A 22,639-nucleotide genomic window follows, 5' to 3' on the forward strand; every position below is an offset into this window, starting at 1 on the left:
TTCATTGGGTTTCTCTCATGATGAGAAGTGCAAGGTCTTGCACATAGGTCCTGATGACCCCTACTGTCATTGCAAGCTAGGGGATGTAAGGATGGAGCACAGCCCTACCGATAAGGGCTTGGGGAAACTGATGCATGGGTAAGCTGGACATGAGCCAGCAGCGTGCTCTTGTAGCCCAGAAAGGCAACACTATCCTGGGCTACCTCGAAAGAAGCATGGCCAACAGGGTGAGGGAGGTGATCCTGTCCCTCTGCTCTGTGCTGGTGAGACTGAGTCTTGGGATTCTCAGTACAAGAGAAACATAAAAACCTGTTGGAGTGTGCCCAGAGGAGGGCCACAAAAATGATGCAAGGGATGGAACACCTCTCCTATGAGGACAGGCTGAGAGATCTGGGGCTGTTCAGTCTGGACAAGAGAAGGCTCCAGGTAGACCTGGAGCAGCCTTTCAGTATCTAAAGGAAGGCTATATAAGAGGGAAGAGGACAGGCTTTAGCAGGGTCTGTTGTGGTAGACAATGGGAAATGGTTTCAAACTAGAAGAAGGGAGATTTAGATTGAATATAAGGAAAAACTTCTTTACAGTGAGGGTGGTGAGGCACTGGAACAGGTTGCCCAGAGGTGTTGGAAGCCCTGTCATTGGAGACAATCAAGGTCAGGCTGGATGGGGCTCTGAACAACCTGATGTAGGTGTAGGTGTCCCTGTTCATGTCAGGGGAGTTGGACAAAATGACCTTTAATGGTCCCTTCCAACTCGAATGATTCCATAGGAAAAATAATAAATCCATAGAACCCAGCTGGGCAGCATCACAGCATAGTTTTAGCAGTTCTTCACAGTGGCTTCCGTTAGTTTCTCACGGTAGGCAAAACTTTGCTGAACGTTGCAAAGGGAAGCAAGCTGAACACTTCATTATGCAACTTATAGTGTTGCTGGTGAGGTTACCTGGTGAGGTACCCGTAGGTACGAGAAACGGACAAAGCTCCCTGCCAGCAGAGTGCCTTACACTTTAATTCCGTGAGCCCAGCGTGCAGCTGGAAGAAGCAGAGAACTCTTTGAGCTTTTCCCCATGCCGCGCAGCCCCCACCGCGGGATATCGGCGGGTTCCCTTCTGCCCCGGCTCCCTCTTTTCGCCAGCAGCCGCGATCCCCCCGCACCAATCTGCATATTCACATGATCGCAAATGACCCGCGGCTCCGACTGCAGCGTCTCAAGCGCCCTCCGCCCGCCCGCAGCAGCAGGTAGGGGCCCGCCGCTCGGCAGCCGCCCGCTCGGGAGCCGCGCCCCCCCCCGTGCCCCGCGCCCACCCCGCGCCCACCCGGGGAGCACCGGCTGCTCCGCGCCCGCTCTGCCGCGGCTCCGCGCTGCCGGGCAGGCATGAGCGACCGGGCGGCCGCGCCGCGCCGCGGGTGAGTGCGCTCCGCGGAGGGTGGGAGAGAAGGAGGGAGGGGTGGCCCAGATCGGGGGAGAGGGTGACCCCCGGGGAGCAGGAGGCTCGGGGTGCGGTGGCTCGCAGGGCTATCCCGGCAGCCCGAGGGCGATACATTTCGGTCGTCAGTAGGCGCGCTAAGTGGGGACGGAGGGCTGCGGAGCGTCGCTGTTCCGCGCCCGAAAAGTTTGATTCTCAGCTTGCGGTCTTAGCGTGCAAAGAGGTGCGTGTGCGGATCGCCGGTCCCGCAGAAAGCGGAGGCGCTGGGTTCCCCAGCCTCCCCCTCCCACCTGCCGCGGGTAGCCGTGTCAACCTCTCGCTCACATCGTAACGGAAAATGACACGGAGTGCCAAAGAGTGCACGGCGTCCATTTGAGCCGCGGGGATGCCGGCGCTTACAGCTGCCGCACGCACACGGCTGCCGTGCCGTGCCGGGCTGTGCCTCTGCCCCCTGAAGTGGCATCAGCCGGGAAGAAAGAATGTTAAAAGTGCCGTTTGGGATTCGTTGGGAAGCCTTTGTTATTATTTACATTGTTACGGCTTCAGAGATACTGTCACTGTAGCCCCGGACAATGCGTGAGCCCAGAATAAGGCTGTCCCATACCCCAGAGTCTTTAGACCGTGACGACAACTTTAGCTGCGGCACCCACCCCGTGTCCCATCACGCACCGTCTGCTGTGTGATTCTAGACCAGAGAGCTCCAAGCGTGGCCACGTGAAATGAATGTGTGACCATAACCTGAGTTCTGTTTTTCTGTTATATTTTGTATCTGCGGAAGGCTGCAAGAGGCAACTACTCCAAAAATTGCTTTGCGACTTCGGTGGCAAATCTTAGATGCTGGGAAGTCTCTTATCAGCTTCAGACCTGGCAGTCGTCTCTCTGTCCCATCTCAAGCCTTGAAGTTAACTGTGTGCAGATGGGACAGTGGATGATGGAGACAATATCGATTTCTAAGTTGCTGAGAGCCTTTGGATTTAAGTGAGAACCTGAACTCCAAGATAAAGAAGGAAAAGAAGTGATATTAAGCTTGTATTAACCTGTCTTGTGTGAGTGGTTGGGAGGGAGCTAAATTTTCTTTCATTTTCGCTGTGGGGAATAAAGTTGTGCAGCATAGAAGAAACCATTTGCTATGACAGCTGGGTGTTTCATTGGGTGTTAATACCAGAGAAAAGCAGGCTGCTTCAGAGAGAAAAAAGCCCACAGCATTAAAATAGGTGTTTAGGTCCTTAACTATCAAAGTATGACTGGCAGTAGAGTTCAACCAGTTGGGTTGTGGGTGTTCTTTTTTCCCATGCAGTATGCTATTCAGGATAAATAGAAACTTCATTTATGTTGATGAACAAGCTTTTGTGCTTGAGTTGCACTTTTGGCTTGCATGTAGTGTTTTGGCATTTTGAGGGTTGTAAATGACATTGCTTGAATGGATGGCAGGTGAGCTCAGCTGGTGCAGCAGCATGAGGTCTGCTCTTCATGATGGGTGCCTGGCCAGGCCCATCTGCACTCCTTTGTGTACAGAAAGTTGTGGTCAGGCACACTGGGGTAAAGTCACAAGTCCCCATACCCTTCCCTCCCATGCTGCAAATACATCTGGTGCCCTCCTTGTGTCCTCAGCAGTAATACATTTTGCAAAAGCCATAGAATCATAGAATCATTTCAGTTGGAAAAGACCACTGAGAACATCTAATCCATACATCAAGTCTGGAATATAACATCAGGGCTTGTGTTTTGTACCTCACAAAAGTAGGTGTAAGCTAGAGCTTGGGAAAACCAGTTCTTCATTGCAATGAAGATAGGTGTGAAGGAGTAGATGAGTGCTGCTTCTGTTGTGTGAGCATCCAGGTTTATTTTCATGGGATTCAGGATATGACTCATCCCTACATGAACTGTTCACTTGGGACATGTTCTGGGACACTGAGCTCTTCTCAGTACAGATATTGCTCCTGTGTCCTACTCAGGTCACTGAACCTGAATTGTTGGTGAGGAGATAGCAAGGAGGATAAGGATAGCTGTGGCTTTATTGCCAAGGGAGGTGGTAAATTTGGAGCCATTTTGAACAAACAGTTGGACCTTGATAGCTGGTCATTAACTGACTGTTAATATGAGATCTTACAAAAACTATTTCAGTTTGTCTTGAGTTTTACACAAAATCAGATTTGGGGGCTGACTTTTTTCACTTTGAGGTTCTGGTTTCTATTCTCCTTTAGTGAAATAAGTCCTGATCAGATTTTTGAGTCTGCCAGATCACAAGTGTTTTACAATAGCCACTTGCAGGAGGTAATATAATTCTTGTTCTCACCTGAGAGTCCAGAGAACTGATAGAGTGCAAATGGCCTATCCAAAATACACAGTAAATTAGCGTAAGAAATGAGACAGGGAAACAAATTACTTGCTCCAGTCAAAGAGTTATTCCCTAACTCTCCACAACTGTTAAGAAATTCATGGCCCATTCCTCTTGCAGTAACTTGAAATGACTAGAAATGCATTTTGTGCTTCTTTCTGATGTAAGTTGTATTAAATATGCATCATGGCTCAGTTACCTTAGATAACTGAACATAAATTCATCCATCTTCCACTTGAAATTCTGTTCCCAAAGCAGCAGAGGAGTGTTCTTTCTTTTGCTTTCTGTTGTGGTTTTCTTTGTTTGCTTGTGTTTTGTTGTTGTTGTTGCTGTTTTTGGTGGTTGTTTTTTTTGTGGAGGGGTTGGAGGTTTTATTTGCTTTTGTTTTTAAAGAAGAATCTTGTTAGCATTCCTTAGAAACTCATTAAAATGCTTCCCTTTTGGCTCATTCTCCTAATTTATTAATACCACAAATAACTTTTATTTGGTGACCCACTTTCATAGGTATCTGAGCATCTAGCAAGGCTGTAACTCATCAGGAAGGTTGTGCAGACTAATAAACAGCACTTCTAGACAGTGGAAAATCCAAGCCGGTTCTTTCTTTGTCACACACAGCTGTACACACCAAATGTGCAGAAAATGTTGTTCTGTTCTACTACTTGTTCTGCACACTTAGCCTAAGAGAAAAGTCTCTATTAACTGCATGGTTGATGTAAAGGTCTGAATTTAGGACTGTGTTCATTTTCCTGACTGGATTCAATTTTAACCCTATATCCAGAAAGGAGAAACTGCACTTTGTAGAAATACAGATTGAAATATTTGTTTGTGTGTGTTCAGAAAAATAAACTTTCTCTAATAGATCCCAAGGCAACGTCCCGTCACTACACTATTGCAAAAAATGATTAGGATTTGACTGTGGTATGGGCTTAGGCTTGTTTGACTATGACTTGGCCTTGTTTAGCTTGGAGAAGAAAAGGCTCCATGGAGACCTCCTTGCAGCCTTTTTATTTATTTATTTATGTATTTATTTATGTATTTATTTATGTATTTATTTATTTATTTATTTATTTATTTATTTATTTATTTATTTCCTGATAGTGATAGGAAACAGGGGAATTGCTTTAAACTCAATGACAGAAGATTTAGGTTGGATATCAGGAAAAAAATCATTACTCAGAGGGTGGTGAGGCACTGACACAGCTGCCTATAGAAGCTGTGGTGCCCCATCCCTGGAGGCGCTCAAGGCCAGGTTGGATGGGGTCCTGGGCAGCTGAGCTGCTGGGGGGCAGCCCTGCACATGGCACGGGGTGGGACTGTTTCAGGGTCTCTTCCAACCCAAGACATTCTGTGATTCTGTAATATTGCTTTTTACTGAACTATTGCACCTGCCTTGTGAAAAGTAAGGATTTGATTAGAGAAAGAGGATACTCATTGATTTAATGAGCTTGATGGTTGACAGACCATTAAAAGTGATAGAGCTCTGCAGGCTCCTAGTTAGGCAGAGGACAGCTAGGATAGGAGAATACGTTTATTTTCATACTTCCTTAAGAAAAAATAAAGCGTCTGTTTTGCATGAACCACAGCTATAGGGACAGACTTATCTTAGGGAATGATTAATTACCCCATGTCCTGAAGACTGTTGAACTTCAGCAATGTTTTAAGGGCAGTCAGCTCTGACAGCGCATCTGTCCAAGACTGTCCCCTTCCAAGAGTACTCTGCCTTGAGCCTTCCCTCCAAGCTTTTCAAATAACAACCCTCTTACGGGAGAGAATTAGGTTTATTTGGTGACTTCTGTTGAAGATTTATTTTCCTTTCCAGTAAGTGTGGACGACTGTGCAAGTGTGAAAGCATCATGGTAGCATTCAAAGGAGTCTGGACTCAGCCCTTCTGGAAGGCCGTTTCAGCAGAATTTTTGGCCATGTTGATTTTTGTCCTCCTCAGCCTCGGCTCCACAATCAACTGGGGTGGATCAGAGAAGCCACTGCCTGTAGACATGGTCCTTATCTCTCTCTGCTTTGGACTCAGCATTGCAACCATGGTGCAGTGCTTTGGACACATCAGCGGTGGCCACATCAACCCTGCTGTGACTGTGGCCATGGTCTGCACAAGAAAGATCAGCCTCGCCAAGTCGGTCTTCTACATTCTAGCCCAGTGCCTGGGAGCCATTGTGGGAGCTGGCATCCTCTACCTCATCACACCACCAAGTGTGGTGGGAGGCCTGGGAGTCACTGCGGTAATCACTTCTGCTCCGGCGCGTGCAGTACAGTAACTCAGAGCCTAAGAACATAGAATCAGCATCACACAGAATAAAGAGAGCTCGAGTAGAGATTTTAAGAGCTTGCTGATTTATTTACAACACCCAGAAAGGGTTTAAAGCTCTCCCCAGGATGGCTTTATGCAACACTGTATCTAAAAGCTGTTTTTATAGAAGTAGGCTTTTCTAGAACTTCCCTAAATCTGATGACAGCAGGTAATGTTAATTTACATGCAGAATTTAAATAATATATGCATGAAATGCCATTTTCTTATGGACTGGGGAGGGGAAATTAATTCTCTGCCGTTATGATGGGGATTGAAAAAACATCAATTTAAAATGACATACTTTTGAAATAGATTGTGGCTTAGATTTCAGCTTTGTTCTAAACTAATAAGAAATGCCATCAGTTAGCCCTGTTGCAGGACTTATTAAAAATGCACTTGAGCTGCACACTGCTTAAATTTTAATTGAAATTTAAATTAATTAAGTCAGGGCTAATTAATGAATTTATAATTGAATAGTAAATTACAGCACTCCCAAGAAAAAAAAAAAAAAAAAAAAAAGAAAAAAAGAAAAAAAAAAGAAAACGAAAAAATGGTGAAAGGGAAGTGCAGCCTTTGCAAATCCCCGTGTAAAAATAAAGGATACTTCTGCCATCTAACTTTGAAGTTCCCATTGGGTGTTACTGGCAAGCCGTCTGTTGTCAGTCCAGCAGTAATTTTCCATGGCTCTCAAATTAGAACAACAAAAGAAGAAATGGAAGGGAAAGAGAGGGTTGGGAATGTGTGCCTCTAAATGTTCACTGTTGTCTTTCACTGCATACCACTTAAAAACATCATTCACTGAAGTGTAATTAATGTAGGTGATGTCTTTCCGATTTACAGAATCACCTTTGCTTCATCTCCTGCGTTTCTTTCCCTTCCTCCAGGTACATGGGGATCTTTCCGCTGGCCATGGACTCCTGGTGGAGCTGATAATTACATTCCAGCTGGTTTTTACTATTTTTGCCAGCTGTGATTCAAAACGAAGTGATGTCACTGGTTCAGTAGCTTTAGCAATTGGATTTTCTGTTGCAATTGGACATTTATTCGCTGTAAGTTAATGCTTTCATTTTGAAAAATAGAGCTTTTGTCCCTTTATGCTTAATTCAGAAGCAAATGGAAACTTCTGTAGACTTTATAGCTGCTATAGCTATATAGCTGCTGTATTATAGAATCATAAAATCCTAGAATCACCAAGGTTGAAAAAGACCTCCAAATCATCCAGTTTAACTATCCACTACCACCAGTATTTCCCACTAAACCATGTTTCTTAGTACAACATCATCTAAATGCTTCTCAAACACCTCAATGGACAATGGCTCTACCACCTGCCTGGGCAGTCTGTTCCAATCCCTCCCCACTCTTTCAGAGAAGGAATGTTTCCTAATATCCAACTTGAACCTTCCCTGAGGCACCTTCCCCCTTGTCCTATCACTGTTACCTGTGAGAAGAGCTCAACTCCATCTGCACTGCATCTTCCTTTCAGGCTATTGTAGACAGAAATAAGGTCTCCTCTGAGCCTCCAGTTCTCCAGACTGAACAATCCCAGTTCCCCCAGCTGTTCCGCATAAGATTTGTGCTCCAGACTCCACACAGCTTTGTTGCCGTTCTTCAAGCACACTCCAGAACTTCAATGTTTTTCTTGCAGTGAGGGGCCCAAAACATGTTATTCATGGATAATGGATCGTGGTACGGATCCATGTCAAAAACAGTTCGAAAGCAGCAGAATCTTCTTGGGTTGGGTTCTTGGTCTGAGATTTTCTGCCTGTTTGTGTGACAGTTTGGTTAATTTTGTAATAAGACACTAGAGAGTAACAGTACCCATTGTCAGGATTGGACACCATGCAATACCAGTCCTTCTACTATGGGTAAAAGGAAAGACGCTGAATGCCTGTCTTTGAGGTTCTAAAAACATGCAACATTTTATCTTTACTTTAGATCAACTACACTGGTGCCAGTATGAACCCTGCTCGCTCATTTGGACCTGCTGTCATCATGGGAAAATGGGAAAACCAATGGGTAACTCTGTTTTCATGCTTCCTTCTTCTTTGCAGTAAACATCCATCAAATTTTTTCATAAAGCACTCAATTTTTTACACATCCCATCAAGACCATTACTGGGAGGACAGGTGCTGACCTACCACACACAGTAGTACAATCCTGGACCATGTCTAAAACTGCAGTGTGGTAGACAACATTCTAGGACAGCAAGTTACTACTTGGGTTGTTCTGTGGAGGGAGTAAATTTGGTAGAAGAAAATCATACCAAAAGAGCAAAACAAACAAACAAACAAACATAAACCACCATCACCACCACCAACAAAACAGTCCAGTGAGATGGGAAGAATTGAACTGCAAGACAGAAAATGTCCTCCAAGGCAGACTGCAAACCCTCAGGTCATGCTGGTGAAAAGTTATGGAAGTAACTCTGTTGGCTTCACATTTCACCTGGTTCTATGGCAAACTTGGGCAGACATAAAATGAGAGCAGGGACTCCCTGTGATCTCGCTCCAGAGGGAGAACCTGTCATGGCAAATGCCCACAGCAAGAGATGAAGGGGTTGCAACATGGTCTTTATGAGCTGGACCAGATGTTATCTGCTTTGATTAGAAAGCATTGGCTTGACTAGGAGTGTTTGTGCAGGAAACAATTTAATAAACAGATTGTGCATGTTGCAGTTTCTTTAGCATCCCACTACTAAACTTATCAACATTTTATAGGGAGAGATGGATCACAGTTCAGTCTCACCTAATTAAACATAGGGAAAGCACTTCCAAGGATGATTTCAGTACTGACTGTGGAAGCTGAGTATTGCAGAGCATATAAGGATTTTCTTGATTTTTAAAGTATGGAGCCCACGCTGCTCCCACTGAAGCTAATAACAGAAATAGCATTGTTTTCAGGCCCTGAGGCTTCAATTCTGCAAACATGATACCATGTGTAACTTCGTTCCCAAGAGTTATCCTATTGAGGCAGATTTACCCAGTTATCAGTGAATGGCTTGTTCCTATGAAAAATCTGCTGTAGTTTTTCACAAGATTAATTACCCATACTCTGAGGGAGTCTGTAATTTGTGACTAAAGCTGTAAACAATAAACAAATTTACTGTGTAGAAAGTTGCTGGTCACTTAGAAACAGGGCCTTTTTCTCCTCCTTCAAAGCAGTGACATTAGCATGAGAAGTCAGTGGGCTTTTGCACCTACTAAGATTACAGAACTGCTGAATGTCAGACTAAAATAGATAGGTAACCTCCAAAGTTGTGTGTGTCAGTCGTGTTTGTTTATCAAATTAGATAATAAGATAGCTGCCTGCCTGTTGGAATCTGCTGGATCAGAAGTCAAATTTGGACTCTGGAAATGTGAGTCTGAAATATTGAAGTAGAACTGCTTGTATGTATGCACTAGGATAGGCTTTGCTTCCTTACAATTTTGTAATCATTCTGGAGTAAAAATGCAGAAAGATCAATTGTCTACATTGGTGTTCATTTTGTGTGGCATCTTGCAAACAACACAAGTATGTTATCTACAGCTGGCAAATAAACAATGAAAATTTAGAGAAGACTTCTTGGAAAGAGGTTAGAAGTTGACAAACCCATTTTGCTTTGAGGATAAGGGGCTGCTTCTCAACCACCTTACTCTTGGTAGACTAGAAAAAATCTGTGTGTTGTACATGACTACAGAGTACTATTTCACAAGTCATACCCAATTCCACAAAGATCTGTGGTCTTTTTTTTTCCTCAAGAAATGCTGTTTTTATGATTGATCCAACTAAAGATGTTGAACAATCTGAACTTTTGTTTCATTGGATATGATTCAAAAAAGAAAAGCTGCAGAACCCAACAGGTTGTTCAACCTGTCCACCCCAGGAGGTTGCTAACCATATATGCAGAATGAAATCTTTCTCAGACATCAAGGAAACAGCATCCCTGCCTTACTGATACATCACCATAGTTCCCTCTTTTCCTCTGCTTCATATGTTACACTCTCTGGTGATTCCTTCAGTGCTGGCATGAGAGGAAGAGAGGAATTTTTAGGGAAAATCTGCACCCGCAAGGTGTGCGGTGGTTTAGATGACTACATTCAAGATGAATAGAGTATTTCTGAAGTGGACAAAATGCATGTGAAAGATGAGAGACTGAGAGGAAGCAGAGAAGTAAGTAAAGTACATGGAACTAATGCCATTAACTGCCTAAGAGACTGCCTTTTGACCAATTTCATTCCTCAATTTAGAGAATTCACTTTACTGCTGAGCTCCAAATCACCTTCTGTGAAACCTTGAGTAGTTAGACTTCTCTGCTTCATAAACTGGTATGATGTCAGATTTTATCCCAGTTCATGAAATCCAGTGAACTGTGTGACCAAGTGTTTCTGGAAAACAAAGTTGGTGTAAATGATTGGGCCAGGACATTTTGCAGAAAATTTTCTGAATGAAGTCTGCAGTGACATGCTTTTCTCTGAGGTTCTGGGTTCTTTATTTGCTCTGGAACCTAATGCCTACGTGTTTTTTTTTCCACCTCTTTTTTTCAGGTTTATTGGGTGGGACCAATAATAGGAGCAGTCCTTGCTGGTGCTCTTTACGAGTATGTCTATTGCCCAGACGTGGAGCTCAAGCGCCGTTTTAAAGATGTCTTCAGTAAAACTACCCAGCCGTCCAAAGGGAAATACATAGAAGTGGATGACACAAGGAGCCATGTAGAGACCGACGACCTGATCCTGAAACCTGGCATTGTTCATGTGATTGATATTGACAGGAGTGAGGACAAGAAGGGAAGAGATCCATCAAGTGAGGTTCTGTCTTCTGTATGACTAGCAAGGAGCACTGAAAGCAGAGAGCAGCCTGCCAACGAGTCCACAGATATCCTTCCACCTATTAAAGAAACAGATCTCCTCTAAACTGAGCACCTACCATTTCTTAAAACTTGTGGTGGAGGCAGCTGTGTGGTAGTAGCATCACCAAACCATACATCTGCTCAGATGGAACATTAGGATTTCGTTCTTATTAGGATTCCCCATGAATTGTTCCAAATTAGGAGTTGTTCCTACTATTTTCCTTCCTTTCTTTCTGGAACAACCCCAAAGTCAAAAAGAGATGAAAGCATTCTTCTTTAATAAATCAGTCAATAATGAGATGAAGATAGAGATGTTTAACATTCAGATTGACAGATAAGACATATCAGGAAATGCCTATAGACATGAAGACCTACTTATCAGATTGTTCTTCTGACACTCAATTGACTGTTGTCAGCTTTGATTAGACATCTTACCCATTAAGCATTCTCTGTGAGGTTCAGGGACAGCACCAACAATATTCAAGAGTTTTATCCAAAGTCAAGTGAAGGAGTATTGTTTCCACTCACATATGTCACTATTACTTTGCAAACTACCTCTGCAATAAATGATATTTTAAAAGGCTCCAGAAAAAATTTGATCAACCCATCAAATTTCACTCATACGATTTTCTGTATAAATGTATTGCCTTCATCTCTTCCCAGGAGTAAATACGCTGAAATTGAATACTGAAGTCGATCATAATAAGGCTGCATAGCATTTAACAGTACTTCATGCTCAATTCCGACATTGTCTATCTGGTGAAACATTCTCCTGAGGTTTGACTATTGACCATTTCATGTTAGCAGACTCTCAAGGTCACAAGAAGAATATAAAGGCTTTCCTGTTACTTAATAACTCAAATAAGACCTATCAAAAGAAAAGAAGGCATATCTGTTTTCAGTGCACTTGTTCAGATACAGATTTCTGTGAGAATATATGTAAACTAAAAGTTTAAATTACTTACCTACTTTCTTACAAGATGGGGTTGGAGATATGGGGTTTTTAATTTATTAGTAATATAGAAAGTTTTTAAATTTTAACTGTATTGAAACATTGATTGAGAAGTATTTTTATAACAGAGGATAAAAACATGACTGCTTCTGCCTTTTTGTTGTAACTGATGCCTAACTAGTTGAACAGGATCAGCTCTTATTCCACAGCTCATCTAGTCTTAATTACATCTTCAGTAAAGGCTGCTTTATTTGTTGTTAGAAAAAGATGCAAGCACTTGCAGGGTTTTCTGGGGGAAGGGGACATGAAATCAGTAATCAGGCTTTCCCCCATAGAAGTATTTTGATAGACATAATCATCTCACTGGAACATTTCTATAAAGCTGTTACTTACTGCTTTTGCTTCTGATCGGTGGCTTTGAGTTTTACATCGTGCAGCTGCCGAGCAGTCAGGAGCATTATGCTATTACTGAAATTGTATAGTTTTTGTTTTGAAATTGAAAAACTATTCCTGCCTACTTAAGAATAAGAGGGAAAAAAAGCATTAGTCCTGGCTGTGGGCTGTAATAGACTTGTCTCCTCTTTGTCGTGCTCTACATGCAATCTTTATTACAGTGAATTAGATGCTTCTGGTGAGATAATAAACCACTGCTAAACTCAAATCTGTGCACTGTGATCCAAGGGCAATTCTGCTATTTCAACTCACAGCACTGTATAGCTCCAGCATGTCCTGCTGTACTCATTCTCCTAGTTTCACACTTTTCTTGCCTTAAAAACCTTGTTAGAGAGTGGCACAAGCTCCCTGCATTGAGTGCTAGAGCTGTGATTCCTCTACTATTTGAGATTGGTCCCTACTCCTGCCTCTGCTGTGCAGGCACAGCACAAAGCACAAGTGGACACAGGTCAGGGATTCCTCAGGTGACCCAGTAACAGCCCTGCTTCTGGCCAAATGCACTCCTATTACTTACCTATGGAGTGTGGTGAAACAGCTGATGGTTGTCCCTCACTGTACTCCTCAGGACAGCATCGTGGTTCAAGGGCAGGAACATGGCAAGAGACCTGCTGGTATTTGACCTGCTGTGTCAAATCAGAGATAAGAACTAAGCAAGAGTCAAGGATCCACAGATAAGAGTTATGCCACAGCAGGAACTGAGTGTCCTGGGGGTGGGCAACATGGGTGTGGCGTTTAAGATTCCTATATACCTTTTTTTTCAGATGGGTAAGTATCAGACTAAATAGATTCAATCAGAAAGAGTAAAAGTAGTGAGTGCTTTGTTTGTTTGTCTGTTTGTTCTGTTTTGTTGGTGTTGTTTTTTTTTCTCTAGACATTTATTCTGGCTATATTTTTTTTTCTTCAAACAGTGTGTTTGTTAAAGGGACAATTTTATTAAACCTTTTTCATGGCTCATGCAGGTAAAGTGAAGAGTGTTATGTTCATAGCACTGGTGGACTGTTAAAATTTTTGCATTTTTGTGTTTAAAGGCACTCCTTATAATATGCAGATTTTGCATGGTGCTGTACTATTTAAATAAGAAGCTGTGATTTGCTTTATGCTTAAGTGTCCTTTACACAAATTGTGTGATATTTGTTTTCTTCACACAGCCTGATTCTGCTGCAGAGGTGAGCATAGCATGAGCATGGCACTGGCCAACTCAATTAGGAGATTTTTTTTCCTCTAAACACAGTTTACTGATGAATTATGGCAAACACTCAGAACCAGCCCTAGGAGAACTCCTTACTCGACAGGAGTATTGGAGATAAGATGCTGAGTCTCCTGAAAAGATCAAGAGAAAGATGTGAAGCTAAAGTAAAGAGACCACTAGCCAATAAAGGATGCTGTCATGCATTGGCTATTATTAGGAAAGCAAGAACTGTTGCATTTGTTCCTGCTTCTATGGAATCAAACTCATGGAGAGGTTTTTCACTAGCTGCAATGGAAATAATGCTGAGCTTTTAGGGGAGCTGATGGATCCTTTAATGCACTTCACTGTAGTTTTTCCAAAATCAGCAGTTCTAAGCAAGACAGTACATTCTGGAAGGAGTTACAGTCAACTTGAGGTTTATGACTCACCCTAAAGTAAATCTTAGGTATAACTGCCACCAAAGCCCATCGTACCCCACAACAGGAGATCACCATTCATGGTGATCAAAGTATAGTCAAGGTAACATCTCACTTCAGTGACCCTTGAGACTCAGCTTCAAGGGTATGTACTTCTTTGTTTTGCAGTGGTGTCATTATAAAAAAATTATTTAACATTTTGTTAAATAATAGACTGGCATCACCTTCCTATGGGTTGAAAACACTTAACATCTGATATATTGGTTAATGTTTGTGTATATATATCAAAGTAAACAACAGGCATTTCACCACTATACTGGAGGACTAAAAAAAATAATTGTGGACAAATCTCATACCCATCTATGATGGCCCAGATGTTTCCAACACTGCATCATTAATGAGAATATTTAATCCCTTCAGAAGAGAAAGGATGAAAGCTGAAGGTGGTTACACTGAGGCACAACTTTCAGGTTGCCTAATAACTCCTGAGGAGTTTATCAGCTAAATCCTAACTATTCTCATGGGGAAAAGAAAAAAAAAAAGAAAGATAGAAAAAGAAAAAGAAAGAAAAAAGATTCCTGCAGCATTTGAGATGTCATAACTCTTCTTATGTTGAAGTATATGGGAGTTTTTTTTATTCAGTGAAAGCAGGAGCAAGACTCATCTCACATGCAGCATTTAGGCTTCTCACATGTTTTTACACATGAGTTTTTCAAAATATGTTTTATTTTTAATTATTAATTACTGGTCATGGTCGATGCCTAAAAAGATAAATAGCCTTCAGATAGGACTTTCACCTTTCTAATGCTTGTTAACAGCAATTGTGTCTGAAATCTACAACATTTTAGATTAAGTCTGTGTAACACATGCAGGATGTTATGCACCATCTGCTATTTGAAATCTAAATAAAATATGTGAGAATTTACATTGTGAACCTTTCTGTCCAAGGTGAGTGATGAGAACACCGCACATTCTGACTCTCAAATCATCCTGTGTGTATCTGAGTTTCTCAAGGACTTACAAATAGACATGATGCAAGCACAGACTGAATTATTTGTTACATGGTTACTTATACGATTTAAATCATGCTGATGCAGTCTTTGTAATTTAGGACAAACGAGGTAGAGCAAAGTATGTATGAGGATTTTTCCACAATTTTGCTTATTGTGGAAATGTTTAGTCACCATCATAGTGGAACTAATGTTATAGGACTTAAACTTTCCATGTGTTACATTTGGAATAATCTACTGAGGAATGCGCTATGAAATAATACATGATTTCCTGGTTTCCACATGTATTCTACTGTATTTCACACTTCTGTGGCAAATAAATTGTCTGTTCCAAAAAAGAAAAGGCTTCATTTATTCACTGAACACATTCAACTGTCCCAAGGCTCATGACCAAAATATATAGAAAATAAACAATCCAGAAAATAGCACATCTGAGGTGTTTGGAAGTGTGTGCTTACTTAGATGTACTATAGAAGTTGTATGTTAGTAAAGAGGTGTGATTGCAAAAGATGAAATATCTTTATGAAAACAAGCTAAACCAAGTAGAGCAAAGGTTATGCTGGTGCACTCAACCCTGACTTTGCTGGATGGGTTTAAAACACATATTGAATAGTGGGGAGCTGAAGTTTTACATAAGTAATAGAATGGATGCAGGCATTTCAGAGTCCTTTTGCTAATGCTGAGTTGTGAAACCCAGATTCCATGGAAAACTTCAGCAACAAGATTGGGTCTGGTAGCAGTAATATTTTTTGATGCCTGACTCCTTACTTGGAATTCAAAGCTTAGCTCCTAAAACATGCATGGCAATCAGACTAGTGGGGATGTAGCCATTTCCAGGGTTAATACACAGGACATGGTCATACGAGGACATGCACATAGGCTTGTGGAAACACAGCAGAGACACAGAACAGGAGGAACTGCACTGCATCAGACAAGTGACGTCCTCACCCTAAGCTCCAATAGTGACACGTGCTTCAGCTGCAACAACTGCAAACTGTGGCTCAATTGTCTTCCTAGAAAGATAACTGAGGGTGTAGATATTCCCAATATCAGCTCCCTTTTGAACCCTCTCTTGTGTTTTGACTCCTTTATCTGTTGCAGATTGTGGTATATTGTAAGCTTTATAACTTTATTTATATCAGCCTGATAGCTCTTATCGTGGCTATTAATTTCCTCTGACCTCTCTTACCTCATTAGAAAAGCAATCCTCACAAATACAAAGACTGTGGAATAATCTATATAAAAGAGATATCTCAAGGTTCTTTTGAAAGGCAAAGAGAATTTATGCTGTTTGTCAAGCCTAGCAAAGAGTTCCCAGCCACTCACCACAGCAATGGTTTTCCTTTGATCTCTACTTCCCTTTTGATAGGAATCTTCATAAAACAAAACTCATGGTATGTATAAATGTCCATATTAGTGTACTCTGTGCTGAGTGCATGTGTATGTGAAAGTGAGCTGCACAAAAAATGAGCAACGGGATTTACTCCTGGGAAGGGACAAGATTGGTAGGTGAATCTTTAGGAAACTGGGAGATTGGCTGCCACTTCAGATTGCTGCATGCCCCACTGGGATCCTAGTATCTCGTGTATTTCCACTTACGTCTGAGCCATTTGGATTTCAGCCTGGAGTGGTGTTAGGACCATCCCCTACTGACATGAAACTCAGATGGGTCCTGCTGTTCTTCCTCACAAGTATCATCTGCCATGAAGTTTTTCTTTCCACACATGAACCATTCAAATGTTGCTTGACTTACACATTTTGGAACCTTCAAGCATTGGAAATATTTTGTCACTATCCACTTGTACCTTAGGTTAGCTTCATTTCTTCTGTGGAGATTATTGCTTCACTTTGGTACTGCAGATCCAACAGCATTAGAGATGAATTTGTTTTTCTCAGAATTTCCTTTGATAATGGTTTGATTTAGCTTGGCTTGGTTTGGTTTGGTTCCCTGCCTTCCCAGCAAGATGGACTCACTGGAGATGTAGTGAGACATTTTAGTTTCCCAAGCATACTTCCCTGAACTTCTTCAAGAGGATGCTGCCACTCTTTGCCACTTTTCCCTTATGGCCACTCTCTCCAGGCAGCAGAAGAGACGTCCTAAAGGGTGCTTCTCATTTGCCTTGACTTGCCAGAGCTGCACAGTACTCAGGATAAATCCTTCCCTTCACAGAAAAGACAAAGTCAGTTTGCACCAGTTGAACCAAGCCTTAGAGAATCGCAGTAGAGTAAATAGGGACCCAGCAAGGAAGTAATCAATTTTGAAAGACTGGAGCTTGTAGCAAGTCCCTGAGCTCTGACTAGAAAGAAAAAACGTCAATAAGAAAACTGAAACAATAGTAGATAAGCCTTGTAAGTTCTGAACATATGCACATGAATATCCAGTAAGGAAAAGCTTAATGCATCATAATTAAACATGACAGGGTAGGGACAAAATGAACTCTGGAGATCAGGAAGATGTACATAGATGCTGGACTCTGCTGCTGCTTGCCCACAGGTATAGCTCCAGAGGAACAGCTGCATGGCATCTTCAGAGCTGAGTCAGACCAGCTGTACAGGCGAGGATGCACACAAACACAAATGTTTCAGACACAGGCTTTTTTGTTTTGTGCCTTTCTTCCACAGCTGCCCAGCGCAGTTCCGATTTACTGGAGGCAAACATCGCTAGGGCATAAATGCAGAAGACTCTGTAGCCTGAAGAATAAATGTGAGAATAAAGCTTTGTGTTCTCCAACCCCTTAGCTTGAAAAAGCCCAGCAAATACCACAGAGGTCAAAAAGTTCATCTGGATCCCTCAGCATCCTCATCATTCTATACTTAGAGTGATTCTCCTTATATTAATTTAACACTGTGTAAATAAACATCCCCCAACTCTGTTCACCACTGGCCTTTCTGAGTTAGAATATAAATCTTTTCACTGAGTGTGGCTGAAGAACATCAAAAGTTAATATATTGCAGAAGATCAAACTGAAATGATTTTGTTCTCTCCCCAGTCAGAACACTCATCTGTTTGTATTGGTGTGGGAGTTGGGTCTTTTTCCCTCTTGTACATCTCTGTTCCTTTCCATGCTTTATTTGATCTTTTCTGGAGTTATAAGTAGAACAGTGGAGCTTCAAGCATATGCATTCCCCATTCATATTCTTCATCTCAGCTGTTGTTGTTCACATAGTGTTTTCCATAATAAAATACTCAGAATGTCCATAAACTTCATGATAGAGCTATGTTTTTCCCTATGTGTCGTCCTTTCTTACCCTTTTTTTCCTCAATATTTTGCTAATTATTTAGAAGAAAACTCACGTTCTGGCAGTTAAAGATTGCAAAACCAGAATCCTGAATACTGGAAGAAACCTGAAAAGCTATCATTTTACATTCCTGCAAACAGAAACTTCACTTGACAGTCAAACATCTTTTAGAAGTTTCAGGGATGACTGGAAAGTGTATAATCCAACCACAAGGTGAAAGCCTGGGTACTGAGCTCCAGTTATGCAGTCAGAGAATGAAACAGACAAACCACACCCCTCAGCCCAGGAAGGGCTCCCAAGTGATTTGCCATGTCTTAAAAGTTGCCTTGTACAAGATGGATCTGAATCAGCTCAGAACATACTTGATAATTAGAAGGATCCTTTGCCATCATTAAGAGCAAAGTGTCTCCATGGGAAGAAGATTCAGAGCGGCTAGGACTTCATGTATCTGAACTCATCTGTGAGTTCAGCAGAAAGACAGACATAGGGCTGTGCATGGACAGGTCAGTGAGATGCAAGCTGGGGACAGGCAGGGAAGAGGACAAGCACTTGGCAAGTAAGGTAATGATTTGCTGCTTCCCAAACAGCTGCTGTAGAGCCAGGCAAGTAAGGGTCTCACCTCCACCTCCAGGAAAGGATGTGGTAGAAGGACCTAAATAACAATAAGCTTTCCAATGGCCAGAAGGAACTCCTGTAGAACTCCATAGCTAAAATTCTTTTCAAACAAAAAATCTTATAGTCCTAGGAAATGTCTAAAACCTTTTTAGAACTGCAATCATAGATGCACATTTTTAATATTTATATTTATATATTATATTAATATATTTGTATATGTATATGCTATATAGTATACATGCATCTATTACAAATGGTTAAGCGGTCTAGGAGTGGGAAGAAGGGAAGGGAAGGGAAGGGAAGGGAAGGGAAGGGAAGGGAAGGGAAGGGAAGGGAAGGGAAGGGAAGGGAAGGGAAGGGAAGGGAAGGGAAGGGAAGGGAAGGGAAGGGAAGGGAAGGGAAGGGAAGGGAAGGGAAGGGAAGGGAAGGGAAGGGAAGGGAAGGGAAGGGAAGGGAAGGGAAGGGAAGGGAAGGGAAGGGAAGGGAAGAGATAATTCATAATAACATTTGAAAAGCTTTACTGTAATTTAAGTTCCAGATCCAAAATACTGCTATTTGTATACTTAGCCTCAGACTTTCAAACCAGATGAGATCTACATGAAAGACATTTTGTTTGCTTTTTAAAACATCATGTGATCATCTGTTACAACTGTGAGAGCTGGAAATGTTGTGATCTGAGACTCCAGGGTTTAAAGAATTATTCCAGACAGATAACGAAAGAACTTTTTGGTAGGTATTGTTGTACACTTGCCTTAGCCCTTGTTCTTTAGTGTTGTTGTTTTCTGAAACAAATGAAACAGGTGAAGTGTCTCCTCTGGGAGTTAATCTGGGAGTAAATGCTGTCTGGAAATTGAGGTGGTCGCTGTTCTCACAGCAAGGCATGGGAGCTCCAAAAAAATCTGCACAGTTCAAACCTGGTGTTGCTGTTTCCCACACAGTGTGACCCTGCTAACATGTATTCAAAGAGACTATTGGGAAAAAAATGTTTAAAATAAGATTAAAATTTGTTTTCAAAATAGATGGGAAATTAAGAATCACGAAAGCGGGAACTTCAGAAGGTATTTCCCAGGAAGCTGTTATCTCAGATTGTTTCATATTAGGAATTGCACTGTATTTTAGTATTTTTCATTTCTTTATTCATTTTATCAGCCTGAGTAGTCCCTCAGAACATTCCTTACATGTCTCTCAGAGCTTCTGTCAAAATCCACTTGCAAGCCAGTCTCATAAGGGAGGCAGGAGTTTATGCTGCTAATTAGTAAGGCCAACTAAAAGATGAGCTCACAGTCCCAGAGGCAGCAGTAAGTTGCTTTAATCTAAGTTAAGAAATGAGATCTTGTTGTGTTGTTTTTTTTTTATGCTGGATGTCACCTACTCAGTTAAACTGATGTATGGAAACAAATGCTGCAGTGAGGGTGAGTCAGTACCCTGTCCAGTGAAATAAAAAACAAATTATTCGAATGACAAATTTGTATGTTCTAGAGTCCTCCTCACCAGAACTAAGGTGAGCCAGTTGAAGTACGTTCCATAAATAAGTCAGCCTCCTTGGAAGAAGCAAACTTGTTAAGTCCGGGTGCCAGACTTCTACTCACGGAAGTCTACATGTTCTTCCCCTCTATCATCAGTGCAGGCCAAGCTATGAGACCCTGAGAAGAAATTGTCAACATGTGTGTTTTCAGATTCTGACTTTCCCACAAGCTTCAGCACAGTCTGTGCTGACCTGCATGGGTTTCCAGCTACTGGTCTAAAGCCATTTCTCCTTGTCAAGGCTACTGTTGAGAACGCTCGCTGTAAGACTACACTTAGTAGTCTTACAGCCACTAAGAAATGCCACTAAGGAATGTCATTATCTAATTGGACACATTTGTACAGATCTAGTGGGAGTGGGTTATTTCTATATTTTGATCCAGATCACCCATTTGTTGGAGAACCTGAAACAGAACAAGTGAGTTTTCCTCACTGGAAAGCAACCGTGGTTAAGCAGTGTATGAGAATTATTTAAACCAAACTGACAGAGTTTGCACCAATACCTTTGAAGATCATAGGGGGCTGGCTCAGGAGGCAGACAAAAGATAACATGAAAGTGATGTCCATATCTCTTAGACTCTTCTACAAGAGGAATTCTAATCATTCCCATGGTCAGCTGGACAGAAAAACAACATGTATGAGTGCTAAGAATATGTGATGCCTGCAAGCAGTGTTGCCTGATAATTTTCAGGGGACTCCTGTTACAAAATACTAGGGCCATAGAGTTTGAAAGTAGTTTCATCATCCTGGCAACAACCAGGCTGACAACAGGAGCTGTGGCACATCTAGCAATCAGAGGTGTAGAAATAGTCTTGTCAAATTACTTGGGAAGGCTTTGAATTTTGTTCCTTGACATAGACATTCATCACTTTTTATTGTGCAGTATTTTGTACCAGCAGGTCAGATTTCCATTATTAGGAGCTAGCTGTAGTGTGATAACCTGGGGGTCAGTGCTTCACTGTACTAGAAATAATGCAAGTATAACAAACAAATTACCTCCATCCCAGAAGCCTGGCACTCAAACTAGAGGGCTTTTGGCTGGAGAGGGGATAAAACAAACAGCCCTAAGGAGCAGAGGGAACATGAAACAGCTCAGAGGCAGACAGGGAATGAGGATCACATCAAACCAGGTGCAAGCTGCAGGAGTTTATCTTCAAGTTTCTGATCCTCCTCAATGATACAGGAAATCTTCCAATAGATTGAACTTACACAGGTGATTATAAACTGTATATATTGGACATATAAAAGTATGTTTAATGTGTGCTTCAAGCAGACATTAGAATTTGATACACTCCCTGACTTCAAATTTAAATGAATAAATAGATAGATAAACAAATGTAGTGACAGAGAATATATATGGAATTTCTGGTTCGAAAAAGTTATTCTCTATCATAATGCCAAGTGCCATTTGGGTGAAAAAGTATTTCTTCATTAATGTGAAGAATTCCTGGATACTCACGTGGATAATCATCATAGGCAGTAAGTAGGGCCATCCTACCTGCAAATGTACTTTGCTGTTCTTGCTCTCAAAGTTGGGAGTAAATTTGTGGTAGCCTCATCTGCTCTCTTTTGATGTATCTTGTTTCTATTGAGCTACATAGTTTCTCTGTGTCTACTATGTTTACCAACTTCAAATATTGATTTTTGTTTATTTTATAACCAGCAAACACCTTGTGCTCTAGATTTACAATGCAATGTCTTCAGCCCATTGATCATTTAATAATTTCTGTCTGCATTTCTGATACTGTCAGAAGCCTTTTAGCAAAATCATGCCTAGGACTTGCAAAAATGCTGCTGCAATAAGCACCAAGAGATCTCCATTGGATCACTCCAAGAGGGAATCTCTTTGCATATACACGTTTTCATATTATCACTTACTGCTGTGCAAAACAGGCTGAAATACACTAACCCCAAGAAATTCCAGATTCATTAAAGCTGTGACCAGAAAAACTATCATCTTTAAGTACACCAGTACTGCAAGCTTTGAAACTCTCACTTAACGGCAACCCGGAGAAAGACTGTAAGATTGAGAGGCAGGGTGGGGAATGGGAAGCCAGCAGATAAGCAAACATTTAAGGAATGTACTAGCAAACCTCCTGCACGTCCTGCAGAAGGCAGACACTGCGCAGACTCTCTCAGCAGGGATGCAACTGGCACCTCTCATCCCAGGAGGTATTGCTGGGTTGCGTTGGAGCTGCAGCAGCAGTGTGCCCTCTTATGGCCACACCGGTTGCTTTCCAGCTCAGTTTTGCATTGTGGTGTTGAGATGGCTTCTTCACGAGCATTTTTCTTCTGCTTTGTTATCTTCTTTCTTTTCTTTTTTTCTTTTTCTTTCCTTTTTCTTCTTCTTCT

At 41.8% G+C, this 22,639-nt stretch overlaps 1 protein-coding gene across 3 annotated transcripts; it reads left to right on the forward strand.

Moving 5' to 3' along the window:
* The first annotated feature begins 1,056 nt into the window (after positions 1-1,056).
* Positions 1,057-15,241, forward strand: AQP4 (aquaporin 4). 3 transcript variants are annotated; one of them, XM_072327351.1, is made up of 5 exons: positions 1,057-1,235; positions 5,581-5,995; positions 6,948-7,112; positions 7,999-8,079; positions 10,587-15,240. In XM_072327351.1, the coding sequence occupies exons 1-5, from the start codon at positions 1,168-1,170 to the stop codon at positions 10,863-10,865; spliced, it is 1,008 nt and encodes a 335-aa protein (XP_072183452.1). In that variant the 5' UTR covers positions 1,057-1,167; the 3' UTR covers positions 10,866-15,240. The 3 variants fall into 3 exon arrangements, with proteins under 3 accessions (XP_072183452.1, XP_072183453.1, XP_072183454.1); XM_072327352.1 differs by lacking the exon at positions 1,057-1,235 and adding an exon at positions 1,291-1,403 and having other exon boundaries at positions 10,587-15,241; XM_072327353.1 differs by lacking the exon at positions 1,057-1,235 and adding an exon at positions 1,452-1,646.
* Positions 15,242-22,639: the final 7,398 nt, after the last annotated feature.

The sequence above is a fragment of the Excalfactoria chinensis genome, chromosome 2 (genome assembly GCF_039878825.1).
Source record: "Excalfactoria chinensis isolate bCotChi1 chromosome 2, bCotChi1.hap2, whole genome shotgun sequence".
Classification (NCBI taxonomy): domain Eukaryota; kingdom Metazoa; phylum Chordata; class Aves; order Galliformes; family Phasianidae; genus Excalfactoria; species Excalfactoria chinensis.

Bases quoted from the DNA above. Each gene is read 5' to 3' on its own strand.
- AQP4 (XM_072327351.1), top strand. From the start codon at position 1,168: ATGATCGCAAATGACCCGCGGCTCCGACTGCAGCGTCTCAAGCGCCCT. The intron at 7,113-7,998 runs GTAAGTTAATGC...TCTTTACTTTAG, and splicing joins CAATTGGACATTTATTCGCT to ATCAACTACACTGGTGCCAG. The intron at 8,080-10,586 runs GTAACTCTGTTT...TCTTTTTTTCAG, and splicing joins GAAAATGGGAAAACCAATGG to GTTTATTGGGTGGGACCAAT.